The sequence below is a fragment of the Perissodus microlepis genome, chromosome 17, assembly GCF_051167445.1.
Source record: "Perissodus microlepis isolate ML-2025 ecotype Zambia chromosome 17, ASM5116744v1, whole genome shotgun sequence".
NCBI classification, from domain to species: Eukaryota; Metazoa; Chordata; class Actinopteri; order Cichliformes; family Cichlidae; genus Perissodus; species Perissodus microlepis.
Genome location: NC_140477.1, coordinates 30882086 through 30905166, shown reverse-complemented (window position 1 = coordinate 30905166; position 23081 = coordinate 30882086). Strand labels below are relative to the sequence as shown.

Genomic DNA, 23081 nt, shown 5'->3' with positions numbered 1-23081 from the left:
CGAAATTCCTTTTTTTCCAGCCCTGAACTGGTTTAATGTTTGTGAAGAAAAAAAGAAACTTAAGTGTAAAAACAAAAATGTGTGGTTTTTACCTTGTTGATCAGCTCAGATAACGTGCCACATAACACCCAGTTCCACTCTTAATAAATACGAAGCTAACTGGCTTTTGTCTGTAGCTTTACTTTTAAAAACACACTTGAATGTGTTATTAATGTTCTCATGAAGATCTCGAAGACTCTAGTCACATTTTGCCTATTTCTTCACATCAATGACAAAAAACCCCACAGCTACAATCAAACAGAGTTTAATGAATGAAATGTGTGACTGGATACACTGATGTATAAAAAAAACCCGGCTCAATACACAGAGTGAAAAATGTGTGTGTGTGTGTGTGTGTGTAGCACATTTGCGTGAATCAGAAGTTCCATATGTAGCAGTATGGTGCTGCAGCTTGAAGACAGGCATGCCAAGTAAATGATCTATCACCAGGCTAATGCACACACTATTTCACAAATATCCTGTATGTACAAAAGTTGCAGGAACTTTAAACCTTTTCTTTTCTTTCTGGTGCGTATGAAGTATAAAACCTGGTGAAGGGTTCTCACGTGTGTGTAATAAGCTTTGGTTTGATCGACCGTACGTCAGCCTCAACACAGGCGAGCATTCCCCAAATGGTCCTCTCTGGACTTTATCTTCTCTGTGGAGTTTTGTGTGTCTGTGTGTTTACTGCAAACAGATGTGTAACAATCGTGCGCATTCTCCTGTCTTCACAAAACAGAACTTAAGGAAACTGCTTGTGTGTGCTGGATTCTAAGAGCGTCAACGAGGCTGCTCACGTCTTCACAGAGATCATGAGTTGTTATTAAAAAAAAAAAAAAGAAGTGGTTGTTTGAGCTTCCTTCTGAAAGCCAATTTGAAATTGTTGGGTTTACAGTACAGCACATCTGATACATGACAGGGTTGTGATCATTTATCTGCAATATTTCAAACAAATCCCACTGAGTCTGTCCGCTTAAAGCAGTGACACCAAGACTTCTGGACGACGACATCACAGATTACGGGGAATTCCTCGCCAGTAGAGTATTATACTGTACATTCATGACTCGATATGGTGCCAGCCTTTAAGCTAATGTACACGAACATTTACAGCGTACACAATGTTTGTTAAGGTAGACAACTCTGACTCAAGTAGTGAAATAACAAAAACTTAAATAAAAAAAAAACAAACAAAAAACTGAAAAATCTTGTTTGTATATCAGGGCACCGAACATGTTTTCACAGGCCTCTGCAGCCTGCTGATTGGACACAATTAGACATCATTATCTTCATCAGAGTCTTCTTTGTCATCCCTTATTTGTCTGTCCTCATTCCAAAAACACGCTAGCAAGCTAAGACATATGTAAACGCAGTAAAATAAAGAATACAATCAGTTTTTGCTCTTCTGAGTCGATGAAAATGTCTTCTCATTCCACAAATGTCTCCTTTATTTATTTTTTAATGTTTTTTTTGTTGTTTTTTTTTTTTGTTGGCAAAGTTACTTCCTCAAGCTGAACCCCCGTTTGTCCTTCCCATGGTTCAGCCCTGCCTTTGACTTCAAACTCTTGACCGAAGGCGGCGGTGGTCCATCATCGCTGAAGCAGCAGCAGAAGGGTCACCGGGAGCAGGAGCAGCAGGCTACAGAAGCCGGTTTGGAACGTGGCCGCGCCTCTGACTCGGTTGTTGTCCGGCGAGTAGGCATACAATCCCGGTCTGCTACGAGGACACTGGCCACCTACACACATCCCGCTTCCAGAGCCGCTGATGTCATCACCTGGAAAAGAGAGAGATGCGGATAAAACACTGTTAACGGTAAACTGTGAAATAATTCTTTAAAGACCAGTGGAAGCTTTTTTTGTTAAATGTCACCTTCAGCTGCTCTTGATAATTGACCCAATTGTATTTGGGTCCGTGTGACATTCCTGAATGCAATTAATCTTTTAATTACACCATTTATAGGGAATATTTTGTCCTTAAATGCCAGGTCTCATTAACTCTAGGGAATAAGACTCCCGAAACAAGAGAGCTGGTGCATTTGATCTACTTGCGGAATCAGTATGATATAAAACAACTATTTCTGGAATCTACTTTTACCAGGAGATCACTCACTTGCATCCTGGAAGTCTACATCATTGCCATCCAGTGCATTTTTCAGCCTGTTGCTCATAATTTTGAGTTGCATGATCTGCTGCCGGATGGTCATGTCTGGCTTTGTGATGTCGAGCTCCACTTCTGGGTTGTTGATCTGATTGGCCAAACCATCGCCCATCACTTCTGGAAGGTACCTAATTGGCCATGAGAAGCGACAGGAATAGAAGTATGATGCTCATGGCTTAAATCACTGTCTTATGACTGTCACATTATCGCTGATGACAGAGCTTGTGTGTGCTCAGCGGACTGTGAGGCATCAATATTTGGTTTTATGGGCACTCCTTAGCTTATGTTAGCCTTCGGGGTTTTCTCAAATGCAGTTAATTACTATTAAATTAAATTTAGTTATTTTTTCTATAGCACCAAATCACAGCAACAGTCACCTCAAATAACTTTGTATTGAAAGGTAAAGACCCTACAACAATACAGAGAGAACCCCAACAGCCAGATGAGTCTTAGTAGAGGGAATTTGCACAGCTATATTGTGGTGTTAAAAGCACAGTCGTGCAGCCTGTGGTTGTGCAAAAGAAAACAAGTACTTGTGAGTATCCTCAACTGGAAAATACAATACCTAGTCCCAAAGCTTTAAGAAATGGGCACCAGTGGATAGTAAAATCAGTGCTGCAGAAGAAAAAAAAAAACCGTTCCACCTTTTAAAAAAATTGATATAATTTTTATTTATTATATTTTTAAAGTATTTTATCCAGCAAGACACTGCTTGAGAAACATCAAAAGTCGTGAGGAGTGCTGTGTTTGAAAAACTATTACATAAACCCTTTGTGACTCCTGATGGAGCTGTGCAAAGTCTGGTTGTGTAATTGGCCTTCTGACTTACACCCCTTTCAGACTGACACCTACGCTGCTGTGTCAGCCACCCCAACTATGTCAGGAGTAAGCATCTCTTTTCAATTGTGGGCCAGTGTTTTTAGCATTGATCATCAGGGCTTAGTTTTTCCAGACATGGATTATGCCTAATCCTAGACCAAATACTTTTTCCAATCAGGATCTTCAAGTCTAGAAATCTGTGCCTGGGAAACCAGCCGAAAGAGATCAACATGTCCCGGTGCAATGGACGAGCAGGGGTGTGATTTTGTTTAACTTTCTGTTGTAATTAAATAATAAAATGTAGGCATAAATAAGACAAAGTATGCTGTGGCAAAGAACTTATTATGCAAACAAGAAACTAAAACTTCATTTTGTCTCAGACAGCCAAATATCTTTGCAGGCGCGTGAGGTCTGAGTCACTATATGCCTACCATTCACTTTTGCATTTAGGCCTAAAGCTCTCTTTCAGCCAATATATTCATGTATTTTTCTTTATGAAAAGACTCAAACAAGGCAAATTTAGAAATAAAACACAATTTCATTAAAAGGTTCAGCCTAAAGCCGCTCTACGCCCATCCAAAAACTCCTCTCCACAGCTTCCTATCACGGCTACCCTGTAAGTGGAGACAGCTGTGCTCTGGCTCCACAGGAGACCGGGGGCGCGGTCGAATAGTCAATTCTGCTTAGGAAGGTCTCTAACTGAGTTAAGCGACCCAGAGGTATCTGTATGGCAGCCATAATAAGAGCCGTTCGAATTCTCTAAATACTTAGAAAAGGTCATTCGATGCTTCATTATCACCTCCTCCAGCATAGGACAAACTGCACCATCCTTTATGAAAGGAAAGGAGATAATGAGATCCCATAACTCATAGCTACTCATCATCCGACCATTAAATGATTCAAAATAAACTGACAAAGTGACGCAGATCATGTAAATATTAACTATGAGTGTTCCCCAATTTACAGCCTGCTGATTTGTTTAGAATTTTCAACAGCAGGCTACTAAACCCACAGCTGCTGTAACAGGATCTACTTCTCATCAAGCTATTGCCTTATGTGAAGAACATACTGTGGATTTATATTAGCTCTCTAAATCAAGATTATGCGCTATATTAATTGATCGTTGTGTTTAATGTTAGCTATAGTTCACTTTGCATTAGTTATATCCGCTGTAGCCAGAATCCCCAGACTTTAGGATCATCATTAAAGTAATTTATAACACACACACACACACACAGAGGACTCTGAATTAGATAAGTGATGGATGGGGGGAATTTTTCTTCACTTATAGACAGGCTTAAAAAAAGGAGGAAATGATGCAGTGAAGTATGTCATGATCAAGGATCAGTTGCCAGTTTGTTTATATGTTTGGCATCTCCCACTACAGTATATATGGGTGTGTACTTTTTCTCTCCTCCCCCCAGGTGTTTCTGTCTCTGGGTGAGAAAGGTGTGAGAGGTCCCAGGTTCAAGCTCCCAATTCATGTTACGTGCCCTAGCCTTCGGGGTAACCTAAACACAACATGAGACGCGACTCCCAAGAAAAGACCGGCACCCTAACAACCAAAGACGCTAAGCAGGAATTTATTTGCTTCACCAAAACAACAAACCAATGTTTCCTGCTCTCCCCTGACCAAAAATAAAAGGCAAACAGAAGACAATGTTCTAGTCTATGCTCCTAACCGATAAACAAGAGACAAAGTGTTTCATCAAAGAAATGGCTTCTTATTCCCATTTAACTGCTACAGTGCTTTGTATTTGCAGTTCGATATTTTTTAAAATGCTCTCGGCTAGCCGCCACGATACCAGCAATACAAATGAGCTCACGCTGTTCACTAAAGGATTTAAGTTCAGGATTCTCACACAAGCACTCAAAGCTACGAGCAACTGGCTGGCTCAAGGAGAGATGCAAGGTGGCTGTCAGCTGGAGGCTAAGAGGCTGCTGTCCACTCAATTAGCAGTCGCTGCATGTCTCTGCCAACACACACCTTGGAGGAAGGAGAAGGAAAAAAAACACAGTCCCACTCATACTCTGATGGGAGGAGCCAAACACGTAAACAACATGGCACATAACAAGTAAGATGCACATGTTGTTTTCCCTCTTTTGAACAGTGTGGTTCAACAGAACAGACACTCTTCCTTAGTCGGTATGAATTCGCCTCCACAACTTTCTTTCTTCATGACATTTTCCACTAGAGTCAAAGAACAATGTGTAGTAGAAAGAGGAAGTAGGTCCTTTTTTTGACTATTTGACTGCACCCCAGGGGTGGAAGCAGGACACACCCACAGAACCAAAGATAGATGGAGTCTGATTATTCAAGACCTTGTATGTGAGGAGAAGGGATTTGTTGTTGCAATTTGGGCACCATGACACAATCCTACTGAAAGAAGATGTGTGATGATGCCGAGTTATTGTTTCCACAGGATTTCTGTTGTAATTCTGCGTCTGATATCTTTTGAGCTCTACAGAAAACCACAAGATGTCACTGCAAAGCTGCAAGCGAGCATTAATGGCATATTCTTTATCACACACAGTCACACACAGTCAGCAATTCATCTTTATTTCATGGCCTCTTTCACATTATTCACACACACAGAGGCACAGCACATATTTGATGTTTAGTTAGCCCTAATCCAAGCACTTTAAAGAAAGAGAGGTGCGAATGTGTGTGTACGTGTGAAGCGTGGCTGGATCATCAGATTGTTCTCTAATCCATTTGCACATGGATTAAGGGAGGCAGAAAAACACACAGGGGTGTGTTCTTTTGTTTCCATGAATACCTGTGTCGCAGGATGTGGATTTCTGCTGGGATTTGGAATCACTGTATGTGGAAGAGATGTAAGTTCGGCACCTTGGAACTGATGCCTGCTTTGTTTTGACACAGGTGCAACAAATGGCTTTCAATGTGAAGAGGAGGCCTGTGTCTAGCAGCTTCATCAGAAGTTGGATGTTTGGCTTTCTTCCTCTGTTTCTCGCTTCTCTTTAGAAGCATTTTCCAGTTTTTAAGTATTAAAAAGAAACGTTCTCTTTGGAATGAAACTTCACTCAACAGTCATTGTTGGGATGAAGGTGGGAAGGGTCTCCGGGAGGACTCGGATGTCTAACTGCCTTCCTGCCTTTCAGTAACAAGTGCACGTGGGATTAAGGATTGCAGTCAAAAACAACAAAAACCTAAAAAGAAAAAAGTACACACAAAACAGACTATGAACTTTTGTCTTCTTCTTTCACTTGATAGCTTGAGGGGTTGCCACAACAGATCATTTGCCTTCATCTCACCCTAACCTCCAGCATCCTCCTCTGGCACATCAACCCTCTGCATGTCCTCCTTCACTACATCCCTGAACTTTCTCTGTGGTCTTCCTCTTTTCCTCTTGCTTGGCACTTCCATATTCAGCATCATTTGTCTGATATATCTGCGCATGTCCAGACTAACTCAGCCTAACTTTGTCTCCAAACCCCTCAAACTGAGATGCCCCTCTGAAGTACTCATTTGTCCATCCTGGTAGTTCACAATCAAAATCACAATCATCTTCAGCTCTGCCGCCTGCAGCTCGGCTTCCTGTTTTTTTTGTCAGTCTCACTGTCTCCAAGATAGTCTCACTGCCATCTTGTAAGCCTTCCCTTTCACTCTTGCTTCTGTCTTTCTGTCACAAATCAGCCCTCATACTCATCTGCACCCACTTTATCCTGCCTGCACTCTCTTCTTCACTTCTCTTGTGCACCATCTGCTTTGCATGGTTGAACCCAGGTATCTAAACTCATCTACTGTCACGACCTCTACTCCTTCTATGTTCACCTTTCCACCTGTCTCTCTCTCTCATTCACACACATGTATTCTTCTGAATTTCATTCCTCTTCTCTCCAGTGCATAGTCCCACCTCTCCAGAGTCTCTTCCACCTCTCACTTCAGTGTCGTCTGCAAACATCATAGTCCACAGAGACTCCTGTGCGATCACATCTGTATAAGCCAAAAGCCCAGACTTCCAGCTAACTTGAAACACTCCATTTTATTTCTATTCTCAGCTCTGACAGAGGTGACAAGGGTAATATGATCATCTTAGACACACAGCTCTGGTTGTGAGCACAGCAGCTCCACTCATCTGCTGTCCACAACTTTTCTTTAAGAGGGGAGCAAAACCAATCTGCAGAAGCTGTCTTAAAGGAAGAAGAGTGTGGATTAACTGAGGGGCTGCACCATGGTCCTGTGTACTATATTAAGGGATTATTTTGATATGTGAATCATACAAAGCTGCTCCAGCAAAGTGCATGAATAAAAACATTTAAAATGAGGATAACAGCCCCACATTAATGCTGAGGATAAATGCAGGGAGGTTAAGTAATAATCTTTATATGATGTATAGATAAGTAAACAGAGAAAAACATATAAGAGGTTAGGTTCAGGCTTGTTTTTTAAAATCAACATTAATGCGCACATTTCCTGCATCCTTTTTTCTCTACCTGGCTTTAGTGATACCATTCCAGCATTTGTCCTGACTGTTGCCTCCAGGTGCCAGTTTGCCACATAGTGCCAAAGAAAGCTGAATCCAGTACTGACGCATCTCCCTCAGCTTACTGGATAGATCCGATACCTAAGAACAAAGACTTGTCAGTTTCCAAGTCATTGCATTTAATCACACACTTAACATGCTGTCAGAGTGCAAACAGTCTTTACAAACAATGCATAAAGTGACAATCTGTGATGGAGTCTCACTCTTGAAAGCCATGCAAACACCGATAAAAGAAATCCTGCTGAGCTCTTCAGCCGGCCGTTTGCGCTTACATCCATGAAAATCCACTGATGCTTGCTGTCGTTAAGTATGTAATCATTATTTTTAAAGTACACCACACACAGGTAGATGTATGCACCTGCATTTCAAGTCTGAGTCCAGCAGTCGGGGAGGGTTTGTACTCAGACGCGGTCAAGGAGCCACTCTTCTTCTTCTGTTCATGAGGGGTGGGACTTCCTGTTCCTGGCTCTCCTGGCATTCCACACGTCTGATACACCTACAAGCACAAAAGAGACAAAGACAGATAGAAAGATGCACACACCGTGAGGTATTTACTAGCTAAGTTTACATTGGTGATATCTAATTCACCCACTAGATGGAGCCACAGACAAGCATTTGAAAATCTCAGCTCCTTTTGCACTGACAGTACATTAATCGGTATATATTAAAGGAGCAGATCACTATCAGTATATCTGTGGCTAACTATGTAAGCTAATAATGCTCTCCATTCTTCTGACGGACTTATCTGGATGGTGCTACGTTCTTTATGATCCCTTATTCACAAGGGGTCACCATAGCAGCTGTATGTTTCATTTGCCAGACAACCTTCCCCATGCAACCCCCAAAGGGATTCGTTTCTCCTGGTTACACAAATGTGTGAACTAATGTGTCAACCTTTAAACTATGGATCCACCATTCTGTCCTTATATGACTTTGTATGTTCCTTAACATGGGAATAAAACCAGTACAGAAGTAAAAGGTTTGGATGATGAGCTGGTTATTTGGAGATAAAAAACTAATATAGGTGTTGAGTCAGACAAGCTTGCCTTAGCTGTAAAAGCATCCATGTTTTCCTGCAGGTAGTGCACCGCCTCGTAGATTCGAACTGGGATGGAAGAAAGAACCACGTCGAGGCTGGGCTCTGTGCTGAAGCTAGACGCCACCTGGATCATCGTGTCTTAACAGGGGAGTGAGGACAGCGACTTTAACCGGGCAGTGTTTTTTGATTTTTTTGTTTAGCAGAATTGTTAAATGAACTATTTAAGTGAATTCTCAGAGGATTAGTAAGATTTTCAGTATGTCTCACCTATAAGGTTCTGCCACTCAGGGTTCAGGTCAGCCTGATTGGCCAGGCAGCCCTTCATGACGTTTGCGCAGTAGCTGGAGCAAGGTTTAGCAGAGGCCACGCCACGACAATGGGGGCAGTATAGCAGCTTCATCAAGGCTCTCTCACACTCTGGACTCAGAGAAACCTGGTATGAGTGAATGGAAGAGTTGGTTTCATTCAAAAAGAAGGAAGTTTATGTTTCTTACAGGAAAAAAGACAGAACAAAAAATATTGGCAGTCACCAGCGCTACCCCTCCGCCCCAGGAGATGCACCTGTGGTGCAAATGTGAAATCCCAGGTGACTTCCTTCTCTAGTTATTGGATTTACAAGATTTTCAAAAAACCTTGTGACCTAACACTAACCCTTGATGTTGAGGTCACTGAGATCTGAACTTGTCTGAGATTTTTAATAGCTGCAACATTATTTTGTAAATCCTATATTGCCGCTTTCTCACGTTATTTCACAAAGTTTGTTGTCCACCCCTATTGTCAGCCTGCCCCCCTCTGTCTTTCATTGCTAAGGGGTAAAAAACAGAAATTAGTTCTTTCCCCTGTCCTTTCAATGAGGGAACTAATTAAAAACACACAGTAGAGGGCGCTATCGCAGCATAAAATGAAATACAGGCGCAACTGGAAGGCGATGATGACCCTGCCTGTCTGTCTTTTTACAACACTGCTGCTCTCTCAGCTTCTGATTATGAACCCAAGTCGTGAAATGTTGTCAGCTTCAGCACGACTGCTGTCACATCTCAGAGTGGGACGCTTCAAATCAGAGAAACAACAGCACACAAAGGTGTGTTTGTCTGATTTTAATAAGCGCCGTGCTCTTTTGCATACCCTCACACATTCATCTCTGTGCATTCTGAAACTCAGTCAGCACACACTCGAGACCTGCTCGTGTGGAAACAGTCGCTGTCAGCTTGAGGTCTGCATTCATTTGCGTCACACATTTTTCCATGCGATAATGTCTTTCATGTGTTTAAAAGTCTGCGCTGCTAATGAAGTTTTGACAAAAACTAAACGAGATGGGCTACATGTGCTGCGATGGAGTGCACAACTTGAGCAGGTTTCAAGAATGTGCTCAGATTTTCATATCAACAAGAAATGAATGGAACCTACGGGAAACCAGAAACATGCCGAGTTTTGGGAAAATGGGCTTAACAGTACCCAATTCCTGCTTTTAAAAAAACAAAGATTTATGCACTGCTGATATACTGGCATCTGGGACGAGTGATGAACCGAAGGCATGCCTTGCTCTTGTTCTTTGTGTCCTAAATCAAACATTAAAAAAGAGGAGGCTGCAAACCATAAAACGCAGACAAACACAAACAGCCAAATCTGACGCGCTCCGTCCCCGAGAGATGAGAAAACTGCAGCAAGAGCTGGAGAAAAAAAACAAAACATCATCACACCCATAATTTGCTGTCATCCCTCCAAGTGAGAGCTTTGTTCTCATGGCAGAGTCTGACACTTCATTTCTGATGATCTTTGTGTTTCTCATTTGTAGGGTGGGGACGTTTTCTCTGGCAGCCAGGGTGTGACGATCATGCAGCCATCATCTCTGCTTTCCTGGGACTACGCCAGGCAGGCCTTAGACACACACACACAGACACAGGCTGTGTGTGCGCAGACGTTCGTGTTTCCATGACTTCAGTGGACATCATTTGCCTTTCACTGAGTTCATGTGGCTTTACCCTAACCTGAACCTGAACTGCTACTTGCTTCACTCTCATATTTAATTATATACCTCATGGGGACTTGCCATTTCTCCCCCAAAGAGGGAGGATCCCAACACCTAAATGAGTATTACAAGCATGCACGCTCACCTGTGAGACCTTCCTGACCACATCTGCGCTGACTAACAGCCCCTGGACAAACGACCTGGCTGTGACAAACGCCCGGATCACCTTCGCCTTCATGTCTCGAGGGACGTCTCCAAACGGCCGCAGCGTCTCCTGTTGCTTAGCAACACACTCAAGGTAGTCCTCTGATAAGCTGACCTGTGAGACAGAGGTGACAGTGGAAGTGGACACACTGCGGATGAAATATGTTGCTGGGTACGCTGTTAGAAACAATACAAGATCTTCCAGAGTAAGAGCAAAGGCAAAGGAATTCCCAAACCACATCAAGAATCTCCAGTTTGGCCAACACTTGGGGACCCAACTGGAATTAGCTGTAACATTATTTTCTCAGCGGAGTCAGTTCCCTACACTCTCTGAAAAAAAGGATACTTGGTCTTTACTCACATCTGTGGGTGCAGAAGCTTTGAATGTGCGCTCCAACAGGCGGGACCAGAACTCGGACAGGTTCTCGTCCAGGTTGAGAGCAGAGCCCCGATAGTACTGACGCAGGTCTGTGTAGAGATCCCCGTACAGACGGCTGTTCTGGGAGTACAGCGGGCCGAGAGGAGACAGCACCTCCTGCAGGGAGCGCTCGGAGCGACCGTGCAGCTCAGTGAAATACACTGGAGGAGGGAAGGAGAAGAAGAGCCTCACCTTAACCAGAGCTCCACAACAAGGCGAATTACATGCACATACTCGACACATCAAGTGTAGCAAACAAATACCTATTTATACGTGTAGTAAACACACAGCAACAGCAATCATCTGGATTTCTGTTTCTAGACACTCCAAAAATGTCCTTTTATTTGTGTCTGGTTTCATCTGAGCTGAGTAATCCATGTGGCTTTTTTTAGCAGCTAGATTCAAGAGCTGGCCGATATCATACCAAATCTGCAGGCTGGTGCTGAGCAGGAAGTGTTACAGTGAGTTTATCAGGTGGATTTTGATGAAAGAGCACCTACCACGCTGTGCATGTGGAAGCTAGTTACTATATTGCTGAGACAGGGCCAACGTAATGGGGCTGTGAACCGTAACTCTAAAAACAACCGAGGTGGACTGTAAAACTCTAGAGAGGTGAGGGGAATGCGTCAGTTTTCAGTGCGACTTTCTTACTATAAACGACTTTTTTCACCTCACACGTTGTCATTTGTCATTTTTGTTTTAACGGCCTTTCTGTTAAACAGCCACGATGCAGATGAACTATTTTCACTGCCCAGTCAACACGCACATTTCGTTTATAATATTTGACTTAAGATTTATTTAGGTTTAATTTATCTCTGCAGACAGATGGATACAAAGCGAGCGAGAGGCCAACAGGAGAGAACGAGGGAGTCAGCGAGCTGTCTCTGCAGTATACTGGTCTGGGCTTTTCCCTCATGCTTCAAAGGCCATGGACCAGTGCCAGTCTGCTCTAACAACATCCAGATGGACGGCCACGTTACTGCTACCGAGGTGGCCTGCTGCCTTCAGACTAATAATACTGTCCTCTCCTCCTCCTCCTCCTCCTCCTCCTCCTGCTCTCACTTGTCTTTCTCTTTACTTATTTTTATCCTGAAACATTGTTTCTTCTCAGCGCTAATGACACATTCCTCTCTGGTTGCATTAGTCTGTTTCGCTGATGTTAGCAGCGGCAGATCTCAGTCTTCTTCCTCCCTTACATCCCTCTCTCTTCCTCTGATGTGCAGTGATCTGCAGACACGGCTCCTCAGTGGGTCAACTGCTCATTAGCTGAACCAGCCATTGCCCCAGGGGACACCCCTCTGTTTGTGGGTGTGTGTGTGTGGCTCCCCTGAGAGGAGGGGATCAGCTTATCGTGTTTCATTGTTTCTGCCTGACTCCGCTCTCATTATAGCACCCAGTCAGGGGTCCCCTTGACGCACACACGCACACTTTTGTACAGTGACACACACACCCACCCTCTCCAGCTGTAGTATTGAGCGGTGTGCACGGGCAGAGCTTGTAACAAACAAAAAGATACACAACACACTAATGTCACACTGCTCTGGGCTCACTTCTGAAGCTTGGCTATCGAGCTCAGCTAGTAATGAGTGTCTCGCACACAAACACACACACACACACACACACATACACCGTACTTACTGTCAAAGCTCCTGTGGAGACCATTGAAGACAGCCTGCAGCGACCTGCCGGCCTCTCTGATCAGTCCCTCTGTTTCTTTGGTGCTCAAACCGGCCAGGTCCTCCTCCATTGCGCTGGTACAGCAAGTCAGGCCCTGAGGACACATCCTCAGATGTTCACCTGACGCAGTGAGAGGGACACTAATTAATTAATTGGGCTTAACTGAATTGACATTATCTAATAAATGAACTTGTCAGCTTTCGAACATGTCCGTTTTCCACCATACCGAACAACCACGAACACCGGGCTTAAAGAAGAGTGAGGTGCAGACGGGAGCTGTAATGATTCTATTATCACTCATCGGGATGGCAACAGTCAGTTCACCACTTTATCTTAGATTGAAATATGTCAGCTACTGCTGGACAGTATGAGGCCCCCCCTGAATTTGCATCTAGCACCATCTTAGGTTAACATTTGAGTGCACTTTGAGTCTACTGTTGTAATATCTCTAAATCTAGAGCTACAACGAGGACAAAATTGTATTCTGCTAAATTAATGCGTGCAAAATAATTCACGCTCCAATCAGCTGTAGCTTTGCTTTGTAATTGGCAGGTATTTCCACATCTACTTGCTAACCTCCTCAGAAAGATTAAAACATTAATAACTGCCAAACATCAAGATGTTACAATTACAATGAGGCTAATCTCTACGTAGTGGTGCCGATAAGATGCAGAATGAGACAACAGAAATCTTTCATCTCATCTCAGACATCTTAACGTATTACAAACATGTTTTGTTTCTATTTATTCGACACATGCCAACCCCCCAGTTCTCACATGGTTAGCAGGATTTGGCATGTATGCAGATGCTGTTGGACCACTTTAGTTACTGCTGCAGTAGTATTTGAAAACTTCGAAATTAACTTGTATCTGCTGTGTGTTCCTTGTGTGTAGTGCTCTGCTAATATTTGGCTACTTAATTACAACTTGGCTGCAGGACACTCTCTTTCTATGTTTTTGCCAGAGTAAAGAATTTGGGTGCTTCTCATAAAATATTTATGACACTGCTGGAACCGTTTTATGCATTCAGACAAGATGAGCACTATTTACAGTGTATACAGTATAGCTGATTCATATATAGCACCAACAATGACTTTTTTTGCCCTGCTTTCCCCTCGGACTGTATATTTGTGTGTCTGCACTTTTTGAGGAAGTGTGTAAACTTGATTTAAAGTCTGTAATCGTTTTGTGAAAGTCCCTCGTTGGAGCCCATATTGCATTTAGCATTCCTAAACATATTCATTTTCTTTAGAATCCATATTATTTCTGTTTGCAAACAATATTATTTATTTAACAGAAACAAAAATTACCAAGGTCGATATTATCAGCCCAAATAGACCTTTTAATATTTAGCCATAGCAGAAACCACTGCTGTGCATGATGCATTCTTTTACATTGTAATGCTAAAACTGAGGGTTATCTTCCAAAAACCTCAGCAACAGTTTGAGCTGTCACTTAAGAAATCATCATGCCAAAAGCAAAAGAAATCCATTTAGGCTAGACAAAAAGAATTGTTGATGCTCACAAAGCAGAAGACGGATATAGTTATATTTATGGATAAAGCTATCACAACAATTCCAAGTTGTAAAAACTGGAGTCAGAAGTATCATGAAGACATTCAGAGAGACACACAACACAGAACAAGCCTGACAGAGGAAGGAAGCAAAAGAGTTCAAAGACTCTCTAAAGAAAACTAGTGAGAGACGTGTTTAAAGACCCCAGAACAACTGCCAAGACACGAGTGAATGACTTAACCAAGATGGGAAAGTCGCGAAGAAGAGAGGTTGGAGACCAAGAAAAACTCCCACAAAAGTGACACGTTCAAGCCAGGCTGAAGTCTGGAAACGTTATCCATACTGGAAGCGCGTTCTTTGGCAAAAACTGGGTCCGGGTCATCGCTTTGTCTTCCAACGCGACAAGGATACAGAACATGCGTTGCTCCTGGAGAAGAACTACCTCCCGAAGACCAAAGTGAACATTGATTGACTGGGATGTACCGGCCCTGACTTGAATTCCACTGAAAATCTGTGGGCCGAACTGAAGACCAAGGTATATGCCACAAACCATCGAATCCGGAGGAGCTTGGCAGATTCGCCAAAGAAAACCGGGCTGGGATTTCTCAGGAGATGTGTGTGAGACTTATTGAAAACTACAACCACCGACTCCAGGCTGTTATCCAGCTATGCTTTGACCCTGGTATTTTATTTTTTTCTGAAATACTTTGGTTTCTGTCTGCAAAGTAAAATAATTTGAGCATCCAGAATAAAACTAGGATGTTTGGAAAAGCTGTGTTAAAAATTCCTTGCTCTTTTTGAAAACTTTTGGGAAATATTTTTAAAAGAATGACATTTTCATTCCTTTTAAAGCGAATAATTCGGTCGTTGTCTGTATATATTATTCATGTATTGCTGCAGTCGTTTTTTTTTTCAGCTTACACAACACATGGTTCACCAGTGCAACACAAACTCTGAAACAAAAGCTGCAAGTCTGGAGACTACTCATAACCTCTAGCCAGTAACTAAATCCTGATCATGACATTCAAACATCACAGAAATGCAGAATCAAAATGTGAAAATGTATCGCCTTCAGCATTTTATTATTTTTTGTCTCTGGTCTCGTGGGGATTCCCAGAAACTGAAATAATTGAATATTCTTTTCCCCACATACACAAATAAACATTCACAAAGTCTCAAAAGCAGTCTGCAGCATGGACTGGTTGCCTTTAGGATTTGTGTGTGTGTGTGTGTGTGTGTGTGTGTGTGTGTGTGTGTGTGTGTGTGTGTGTGTGTGTGTGTGTGTGTGGGTGTGGCTACGTCTGGAAGGGTTAAGGGTGAGTAAGTACCCCAAGGCTATGTGCATCACTGCTCTCTGCCTTCTTAACAGTTTCGGGAATCGGGTGTGTGTGTACAGGTTTGTTGGTGTGGGTGCGCGCGTGTTTGTGTGTGTGTGTGGGTTGGTGGGCAGAATTTGTCCACTGCAGTAAGTGGAGCAGAAGGGGAGATGCCTTCAACATCACTGCTCCATGAATCTTTCATTGGCACTGGGTGGTGTGTGTGTGTGTGTGTGTGACTGTGTGTGTGTGTTAACCGATAACCAAGAGCGAGATAAATGGTGGCATCTGGATTGCAGGAAATAGGACTTTTGTATCACCTTGCTTCTTTTCTCACATCCTGCTTTTGATATTTGGCATAATCTTTGTTTTGCTGCCTTGCACAGAGAGTCACGGCGTTAAACCCGTCACACGCCCATCAGCTCTAACACCGAGATATTCTCTTTCATTCTGTCTTTAGTGTCAAGCGTAGGTCACTCAGTCTGAGATGAGACGCTTCACTCATCTGAGCTTTTAAAAAAATCTACCAGTCACACCTGCTTCTTCACTGAGCGGCGAGCCTCATCATTAACTCACGTTGGAAGAAGCTCTTAAAAAGAACACTAATCACATCCTCACACTTAAGCTGTGAATTTTCACGACGCCCACAGTCCTTTCAATCTGATTTCCGGTGTTAATCACTGAATCCTCATCTTTGTGCGCCGTAATTACAGCCTCACTGCCAGTTATTCCAAACATTCAATCACATATTTAGTCAAATATACACTTTGATATTATACGATCAGTTTGGCCAATTTTCCACACAGCTCTGCAGATTTGTCTCTGATTGGACAGGTAGATATCATTTATGGGTGCTACTTTTTCGAGCATTTGATAGTACAAATAAATCCTTTACTAAATAGCTTATTCCATTTTAACAGCATTTTAACTTTTAAATGCTATTTTATCAACTGGAGATTTTGTATTCAATATGAAAATCTTAAGTGTGCGATTGAAAATTTATTAAAAATTAAAAATTCGTTTTTTAAAAACATTCCTTCAGTCAGTGCTTGCACTTTTGGATTTGCACAAACATTTGGGCAAAGTAATGAAGTAGAAGACCAGAGGCACTTTTCTTTTTTCTTCTTGCACTTGTTTTCCGCCACAGAGTAGATTTTGGAGATCATTTCCCATTCCCATACATATTTCATTCTCACTACTGGACAGAAAAAGCACAAACTTGGGCTATTTATTTATGACAAAATTTATGGTTTAGTATTTGGTGTCAATCCAACCTAAAACTTAAGATAAAAATAAGACAGAAAGTCGTCATATGGGCTCTGAAAACTACACCCTGATGCCATCTTCGAGTGCGCGTGCACAGCAGATAATGTTAGCATTTCGCTGTCGGTTTGCTTACCGACCGTGAAGACACGGGGGCGTTTTTGTTTTTTTTTTACTACAAACACATACGCTCTTACTGCATTCCTGGGTTTCTGGGTAATGGAAGCAACCGGGATCCTGCTATAAAAACTTTATTTATTTGGATAGACAGAAGTGAGTGTAGCGGTTATACACTAACACATGTGTACAAAAAGCAAGCTTACAAACACGCTCGCCCACACATGAAAGTGCATTTAAAGAGCCGGGAAAAAAAAGCAGAGGGTCCATCAAAGTGCAGGTTATCTGGGATTAAGCGGCTTGCTCGAGGGTTTCGTGATGGGAAATGGAGAGGCATTGGGCATTCATCTGCACACAGAGGCAGAGTGAGATTGTCAAAATGGCAGAAACTCCTTTTAAGCGAGACACAACTTTTAAGTGCCCCGGAGTAAAGTGGAGCAGGGGAGAGGAGAGGAGAAATCTGGTTGCTCACACTGTTTTTTGCCCTCGAGCTACAGCATATATTTAGTTAAGTTAGCTTCCTTAGGGGTAAACACACATTTTGCACTAGACTTACGGGAACCCTCACTGACATAATCCATCTCCTAGTGCCCAAGGCCTCTTTCAGATAAGAAAAGCATATATAACACATATATATTTGTGTATATATATGTGTTACTTTTCCATGATTCTTTGGCCCCGTTCATGACACCTAGTGTTAACAAGAGTCATGTGACTCAATTACAGGAGGAGAGCTCTAAGTGTTAGCGTAAATACACCGACAATGTGGTGACAATGAGGTGACGTTCCTTTGCTTAAGGAACATTTGGACGCTGGAAAGGGCCTCGTTCTTTTAGGACTTTGTATGCCTGTTACATGTGTCCAGGGGTCTACTGCACACACTTATGTATGCGACATGAATGGAGGTGTACATACTTGTTCAACTCCAACACGAGATTAGTAGAAGCCCGTGGAAGGAAAGCATGAGATGGGAAGAGCCTGGGCTATATGGTCAGTGAAGATCCTCTGATACCTGCGGATAGAGTCATCTTTGAGACCGATGAAATATACTTAAAGGTCTGTTAATATACATGGATGCCGCAACCAAGTAAAGTCTATGGATGAGAAAATCCAGGAATTTACTAGGGAAGAAATGGCTTTGCCAAACTGGTCCTGTGCTGGACATTTGCAAACAGAAATGACTAAACAACTTTGCGTGTGTGTGTGTGTGTGTGTGTGTGTGTGTGTGTGTGTGTCTGTGGTGTGCATCCAATCACACGTGGCCACATAATGAGAGGTCTTCTGATACCTGGTATGAAGGGTATGCACGTTAATACCAGCTATGTTCATAATTTCCCTGCTGTGGTTTTGTAAGGTGCTGCTATTCCTTAATGGTTTAAATGTGATCTACGTTCTTTTTTTTTAACTCCACACCCAACTGTTTAAAATGCTTCATGCCTCAAGGTTAACAGCTACCCAACCCTAGATACAGAGGCTGGGTTTTGTTTGAATTGGCCACATTTGTGGTATTCAATCAGGTATAAAGGCAAAAATGTCCTGAATTGCTAAAGTATGCAGCGAGATGTGTTGTATTGATGGCTTTAGAAGGTTATAAAACATGTGAGCCCTTCAATTATCATGTCATAGGTGTGTGGGGGGTGGGGGTTGCAGTCAGAGTTTAACAAGTGAATCCTTTGTTCTGAGCTACGTCTTAAACTTCCTAACTTTTATCCCTAAAACCTGCAGCTTCCTGAAATATTTTTGCCTCAAATGAAGTTTGCTTCGGACTCAACCCATCTTTGCGGAGCGTCTCTGGTCTCATGCGCTGGCATGTCAACCAGTGCATTTGCACACTAGGGTAGATGCCAGTATTCTTCTCTTTTTTTCACAGGGTTCTACTAAAATAGATTTCCAGGAACCTCTTTATACAAATAAATACTTTGCCTGATCTCTCCTTCTGGCTTAGCTTTATCCCCGGTCGTCTATATGAGATCACCCTGCTTTAGATCCTAACAATTTTAACAACCTCCGTCCGATTTCCAATCTACCCTTCATTTCTAAAATACTGCAGCTCAATTTCATTTACACCTGGTTAATAATAATATCTACGAGAGATTTCAATCTGGTTTACTTAAAGTCACTAACGATCTTCTAATCGGAGCTGACTCTGGTCTTCTCACCATTCTCGTCCTTTTAGATCTGAGCTCAGCCTTCCTTCTCTTTCCACCCAGTCTACGTCCATTCTTGTCCACAGCAATTCTCTTTTGCATGGTCTCCCCCAAAAATCCCTCCATAAGCTTCAACTGGTTCAGAACTCTGCTGCTCGCATTATCACCAGAACCCCCTTCTACCAGCACATCACCCCTGTTCTTCAGGAACTTCACTGGCTCCCTGTGAAATTCCAGATAATATTCAAACTTCTTCTGCTCACCTTCAAGGCCATTCATAACCTCGCTCCTCCTTACCTTTCTGACCTGTTAACCACTACCTGTTCTGCCTGTTCACTTCGATCTTCTTCTTCTATCCAGCTTGCTGTACCTTCCTTCCGCCTCACCACGATGGGAAGCAGAGCTTTCAGCTGCTCTGCTCCCAGGCTGTGGAACTCTCTGCCCCCAGAAATAAGAAACACTGGTTCTCTCCCCCAGTTTAAATCCCAACTCAAAACTCATCTGTTCAAATCTGCATATTCACTGTGAATCCACCGTTTGTTAATTTTATCTTGTGCTTTTGTTTTATTGTTCTTATTTTGCCATTGTTTTACTATGTGTTTTATCCTATTGTAAAGTGTCCTTGGGTGACTTAAAAGGCGCTCATAAATAAAATGTATTATTATTATTATTATTATTATTATTACACTCATAATGGGTTTCGTCAAACAGACTTTCTTATGTCTAGTGTAGGGTTTCAGCAGCAATAACCAGCTGTGACTGAGCAGTTTCCAGCAGTTTCCAACAGTTCCAAGCCCAACGGTGCCAGGTATGGAGCATAAACAGAACTACACTTGTTATTTTTGGGTTTCGCACCATAAACTCATCCCCGGAGTGAAATTCTACTAAAAAGTCAAGGACAACAACCAGAACAGTGCTTGGTGCCACTAGGTGCACTGAACTGGTCAGATATGTACCATATATACAAAAGGTATCCTCAAAATGAAGATCAAGTTAAAGGAGCACATTAGAGGAGATCAAACGTGCACAGGGGAGAGAATAGGACTCGAAGGAGGCAAACTCAGTGAGGTTTCTGATTTTGTTGTATAATATACAAGTTCACCACTGCCCTTGGTTATGTATTCAAAACAGATGAGTCACCTAGGAAGCAGTGAGAAACTATTACTTAAGCTAAGTAAACCCAAGCTTTAACCTTCAAAGATGCCAAGGATGGAAAAACAACAACAGCAGCAAAACCTGTTTTTACTATTAACGTCTAAAATGGAAACTGGTCATCAAAAAAAAAGCAGAATAATTACTGTACAAGACCGCAGAATCACACACACACACGCACTAAGTTATACACGTGCAGAGCACTACCCGCTTGTTTGGTGTTTTTAATTCATTTAAAGTTTTCAAAAGAGCAGCTGTGACGTAAAAGGCAGCTGAGCTGAACCCTGTGAAAACATGCCGCCGCAGTCTTTACCATGGCACTATCCCTGTTAATATTTATCAGCTGCTCGTGGTGATGAACACTCCAGATGGGTGGTTTCTCAGGTGCATGCATGATCCAAAGCCATTGCCAACAATCTTAAAAAAAAAAAAACCAGACTGCATCCCCCTGAAAATTACTACATAAGTGTTGGCTAAACACATGCGACACTGCAGGAGATCTGATCGGCGGTGAATGAGTTACTGCGGCAACTTGACGTTGTGCACAAACTGAACATCTTTCTGTAGTTTGCCTGTTGGATGTGGGCACTGGTATTTGTGATCAACATGAATTATTTTTTAGACTTGGCCAGTATACTGGCTGACCGCATCGATATAAAAGTTTGTTGAAAAATCAACTTGTTTTCAATAATCTCCACGTGTAAGTAGAGTATGGTTTGGGTAAAGTTGGCGATCAAGGATCAAAGAATGCAATGAAAGCAAAATCCATTTAAATACAGATTATCCTGTTTTTTATTGGAGGAACACGTTTTTCACCTCATGAGCTTGGCGTGAATCCCGAGGAGGTAAATTCTTTGGTATTGATTATGTGGAAATGTATGATGTGATATTTATGAGGAAAAATTCCTTTAATGCCAAGTAGAGATCACAGACTCCCACAGCCCTCCTGGAGCTAAGTGCTGCATTATAGAACCTGGTTGTGCTGCAGGGTATTTTGCACTTCATCATTAGTGAATCCATTTAATTCAAACCTTCTTTTTAGTTTTGCCTTCAGACAGCTTACACTGGTCGCCAAAGAGACCACATTCATTTCCTTTTCCCATCAAAAACATACGCCTGTGACTTTCTTCTCTGCATCACACCCTCGCTGTTTCATCTCCCCACCCCCTGAATTCCTTGGGATAGCCCCGACATACCTGAGCTCGTCTCGACAAGCGAGCAAACCTCAGCACAGATTACCTGCATCGCTCTGCGGGCAAACAGAGAGTCATCCAGGCAGGGATAAAAGGCCCAACTCAAGCCCAGTCTGCAACAGGAAGGGTGTTATGATTATGGGGGTGACACGGGGCAGAGGACTGGCTGTAAAGTGAGACTATGCTCAGTCCTCTTTTGAGTAAACTGAAACTCAAATTAAACTTCAATACAAGCAAACTTTGAATAAGACAAGCCACCATTCCTACTTTGGCAGCACTCACATTTAATCAAAGACAAATTGTTGAAGCAGCAGTTTATTTAAATACTTGACAGCAGCTGTCTGTTTATCTCAGTTTGACACTTAAGTACACATTAATTAATCTCCCTCGAATGCTGCGCTGTCAGTGTTCTGGTGGCATGCTGCTGGTTTGTATCAGACACAGCAAAACATATCGGTTCAGCCTCTGGGTATAGTAACGTAATTGGTATTTGCCCTGCGGTAAAATACATTTTTATGTTCATGGGAAGATTTTTATTTGTTTATTTATTTTGCTCCATAAGGTGTTTATCATCTCCTGCATGGTGCAGAAACCAATCTTTTACTGATTTTAAATCAAATCTTACTGGGGAATGTACGTGGTTTGAAAAAGTCGTTATATATATTTTCCCGCTGCTACAGAATATTTGATGAGCTTTCAACTGAAGTAGCTAATTAGAGCTCAAGTGGACTGCTTTAAATTGACCCGATCACCACTTATCTTAGATCTACTGTGATAAATTGCCTCTATTCAAAGTAAAGTCCCAATCAGACTTGATTTTCTACTAAGACTCTGTGACTACAATCATCATCAGAAACAACTGTATTTTTAATCAAAGTCTATTAATGTTTGACATTTCATCAAACATACTTGTTAGCGACCTTTATGGGAAAGAGTTCAAAAGCGGAAACTGAAAAGGTGAACGTACCAAAACCAGCAGTTGTTTGAGAAGCCACTCGAGGCTGGCTCCCCCAATGAAAGTATACAAGTTAGGCAAAGCCAAGACGGAAGTGCAGTAAATCTAATGAGGTTTTTCAGAAATCTGACGTTAGCTCGTCTGCCATTTTTATGTGTGACAACCACGGTGGAAATGCAGGGTCAAGTGAATAAAGCCTCTGGCACTCAGGAGACCTGTCTACAACCATTCGGCAACCACTAGTCTCAAGAGAAGAGTGGTTGTTGGGAGTCAAAAGGAAAAAGGACTGCTAAAACAGGATAGGATATTGCCACGGTTTAAATGGCGAGTGGTGAAACCGTGACGAGGAGCCGGAAAAGAAATTGTTTGCCTTCAAAGTAAAAGTTGTGCCTCAGTGCTGCAGCCAACAGCATGTGTTTTCACAAACAAATACCTGATTTCCACTCTCCTCTCAAGGCTTCAAAATGGTAAAAATACACTTCGGAAATTGATCTGTGACGTCACGGTAGCTGCATCCATCGGTTAATTCAAACTATGCTAACCAAGCTTCATATAACCCTGCTTGCATCACTGAATGTTTCTTTTCATTCTGTAATCT

General features: G+C 42.3%; 1 protein-coding gene across 2 annotated transcripts in view; it reads right to left on the bottom strand.

The window, feature by feature from the left end:
* Positions 1-288: 288 nt before the first annotated feature.
* LOC146369891 (glypican-1-like) overlaps positions 289-23081 on the bottom strand; it is a 45630-nt gene continuing 22837 nt past the window's right edge. Inside the window, exons 1-10 of one of the 2 annotated variants that reach the window (XM_084909575.1) lie at positions 17952-18048; positions 12789-12947; positions 11094-11311; positions 10674-10847; positions 8827-8992; positions 8567-8697; positions 7879-8016; positions 7471-7601; positions 2146-2321; positions 289-1810 (exon numbers count right to left, since the gene is read on the bottom strand). In XM_084909575.1, coding sequence (XP_084765701.1) covers positions 1626-1810; positions 2146-2321; positions 7471-7601; positions 7879-8016; positions 8567-8697; positions 8827-8992; positions 10674-10847; positions 11094-11311; positions 12789-12933 — 1464 coding nt within the window. In that variant the 5' untranslated portion in view covers positions 12934-12947; positions 17952-18048 and the 3' untranslated portion in view covers positions 289-1625. Of the gene's footprint in view, positions 1811-2145; positions 2322-7470; positions 7602-7878; positions 8017-8566; positions 8698-8826; positions 8993-10673; positions 10848-11093; positions 11312-12788; positions 12948-17951; positions 18049-23081 lie in introns of those variants that run through there. The other variant, XM_084909574.1, reaches the window with a different exon arrangement.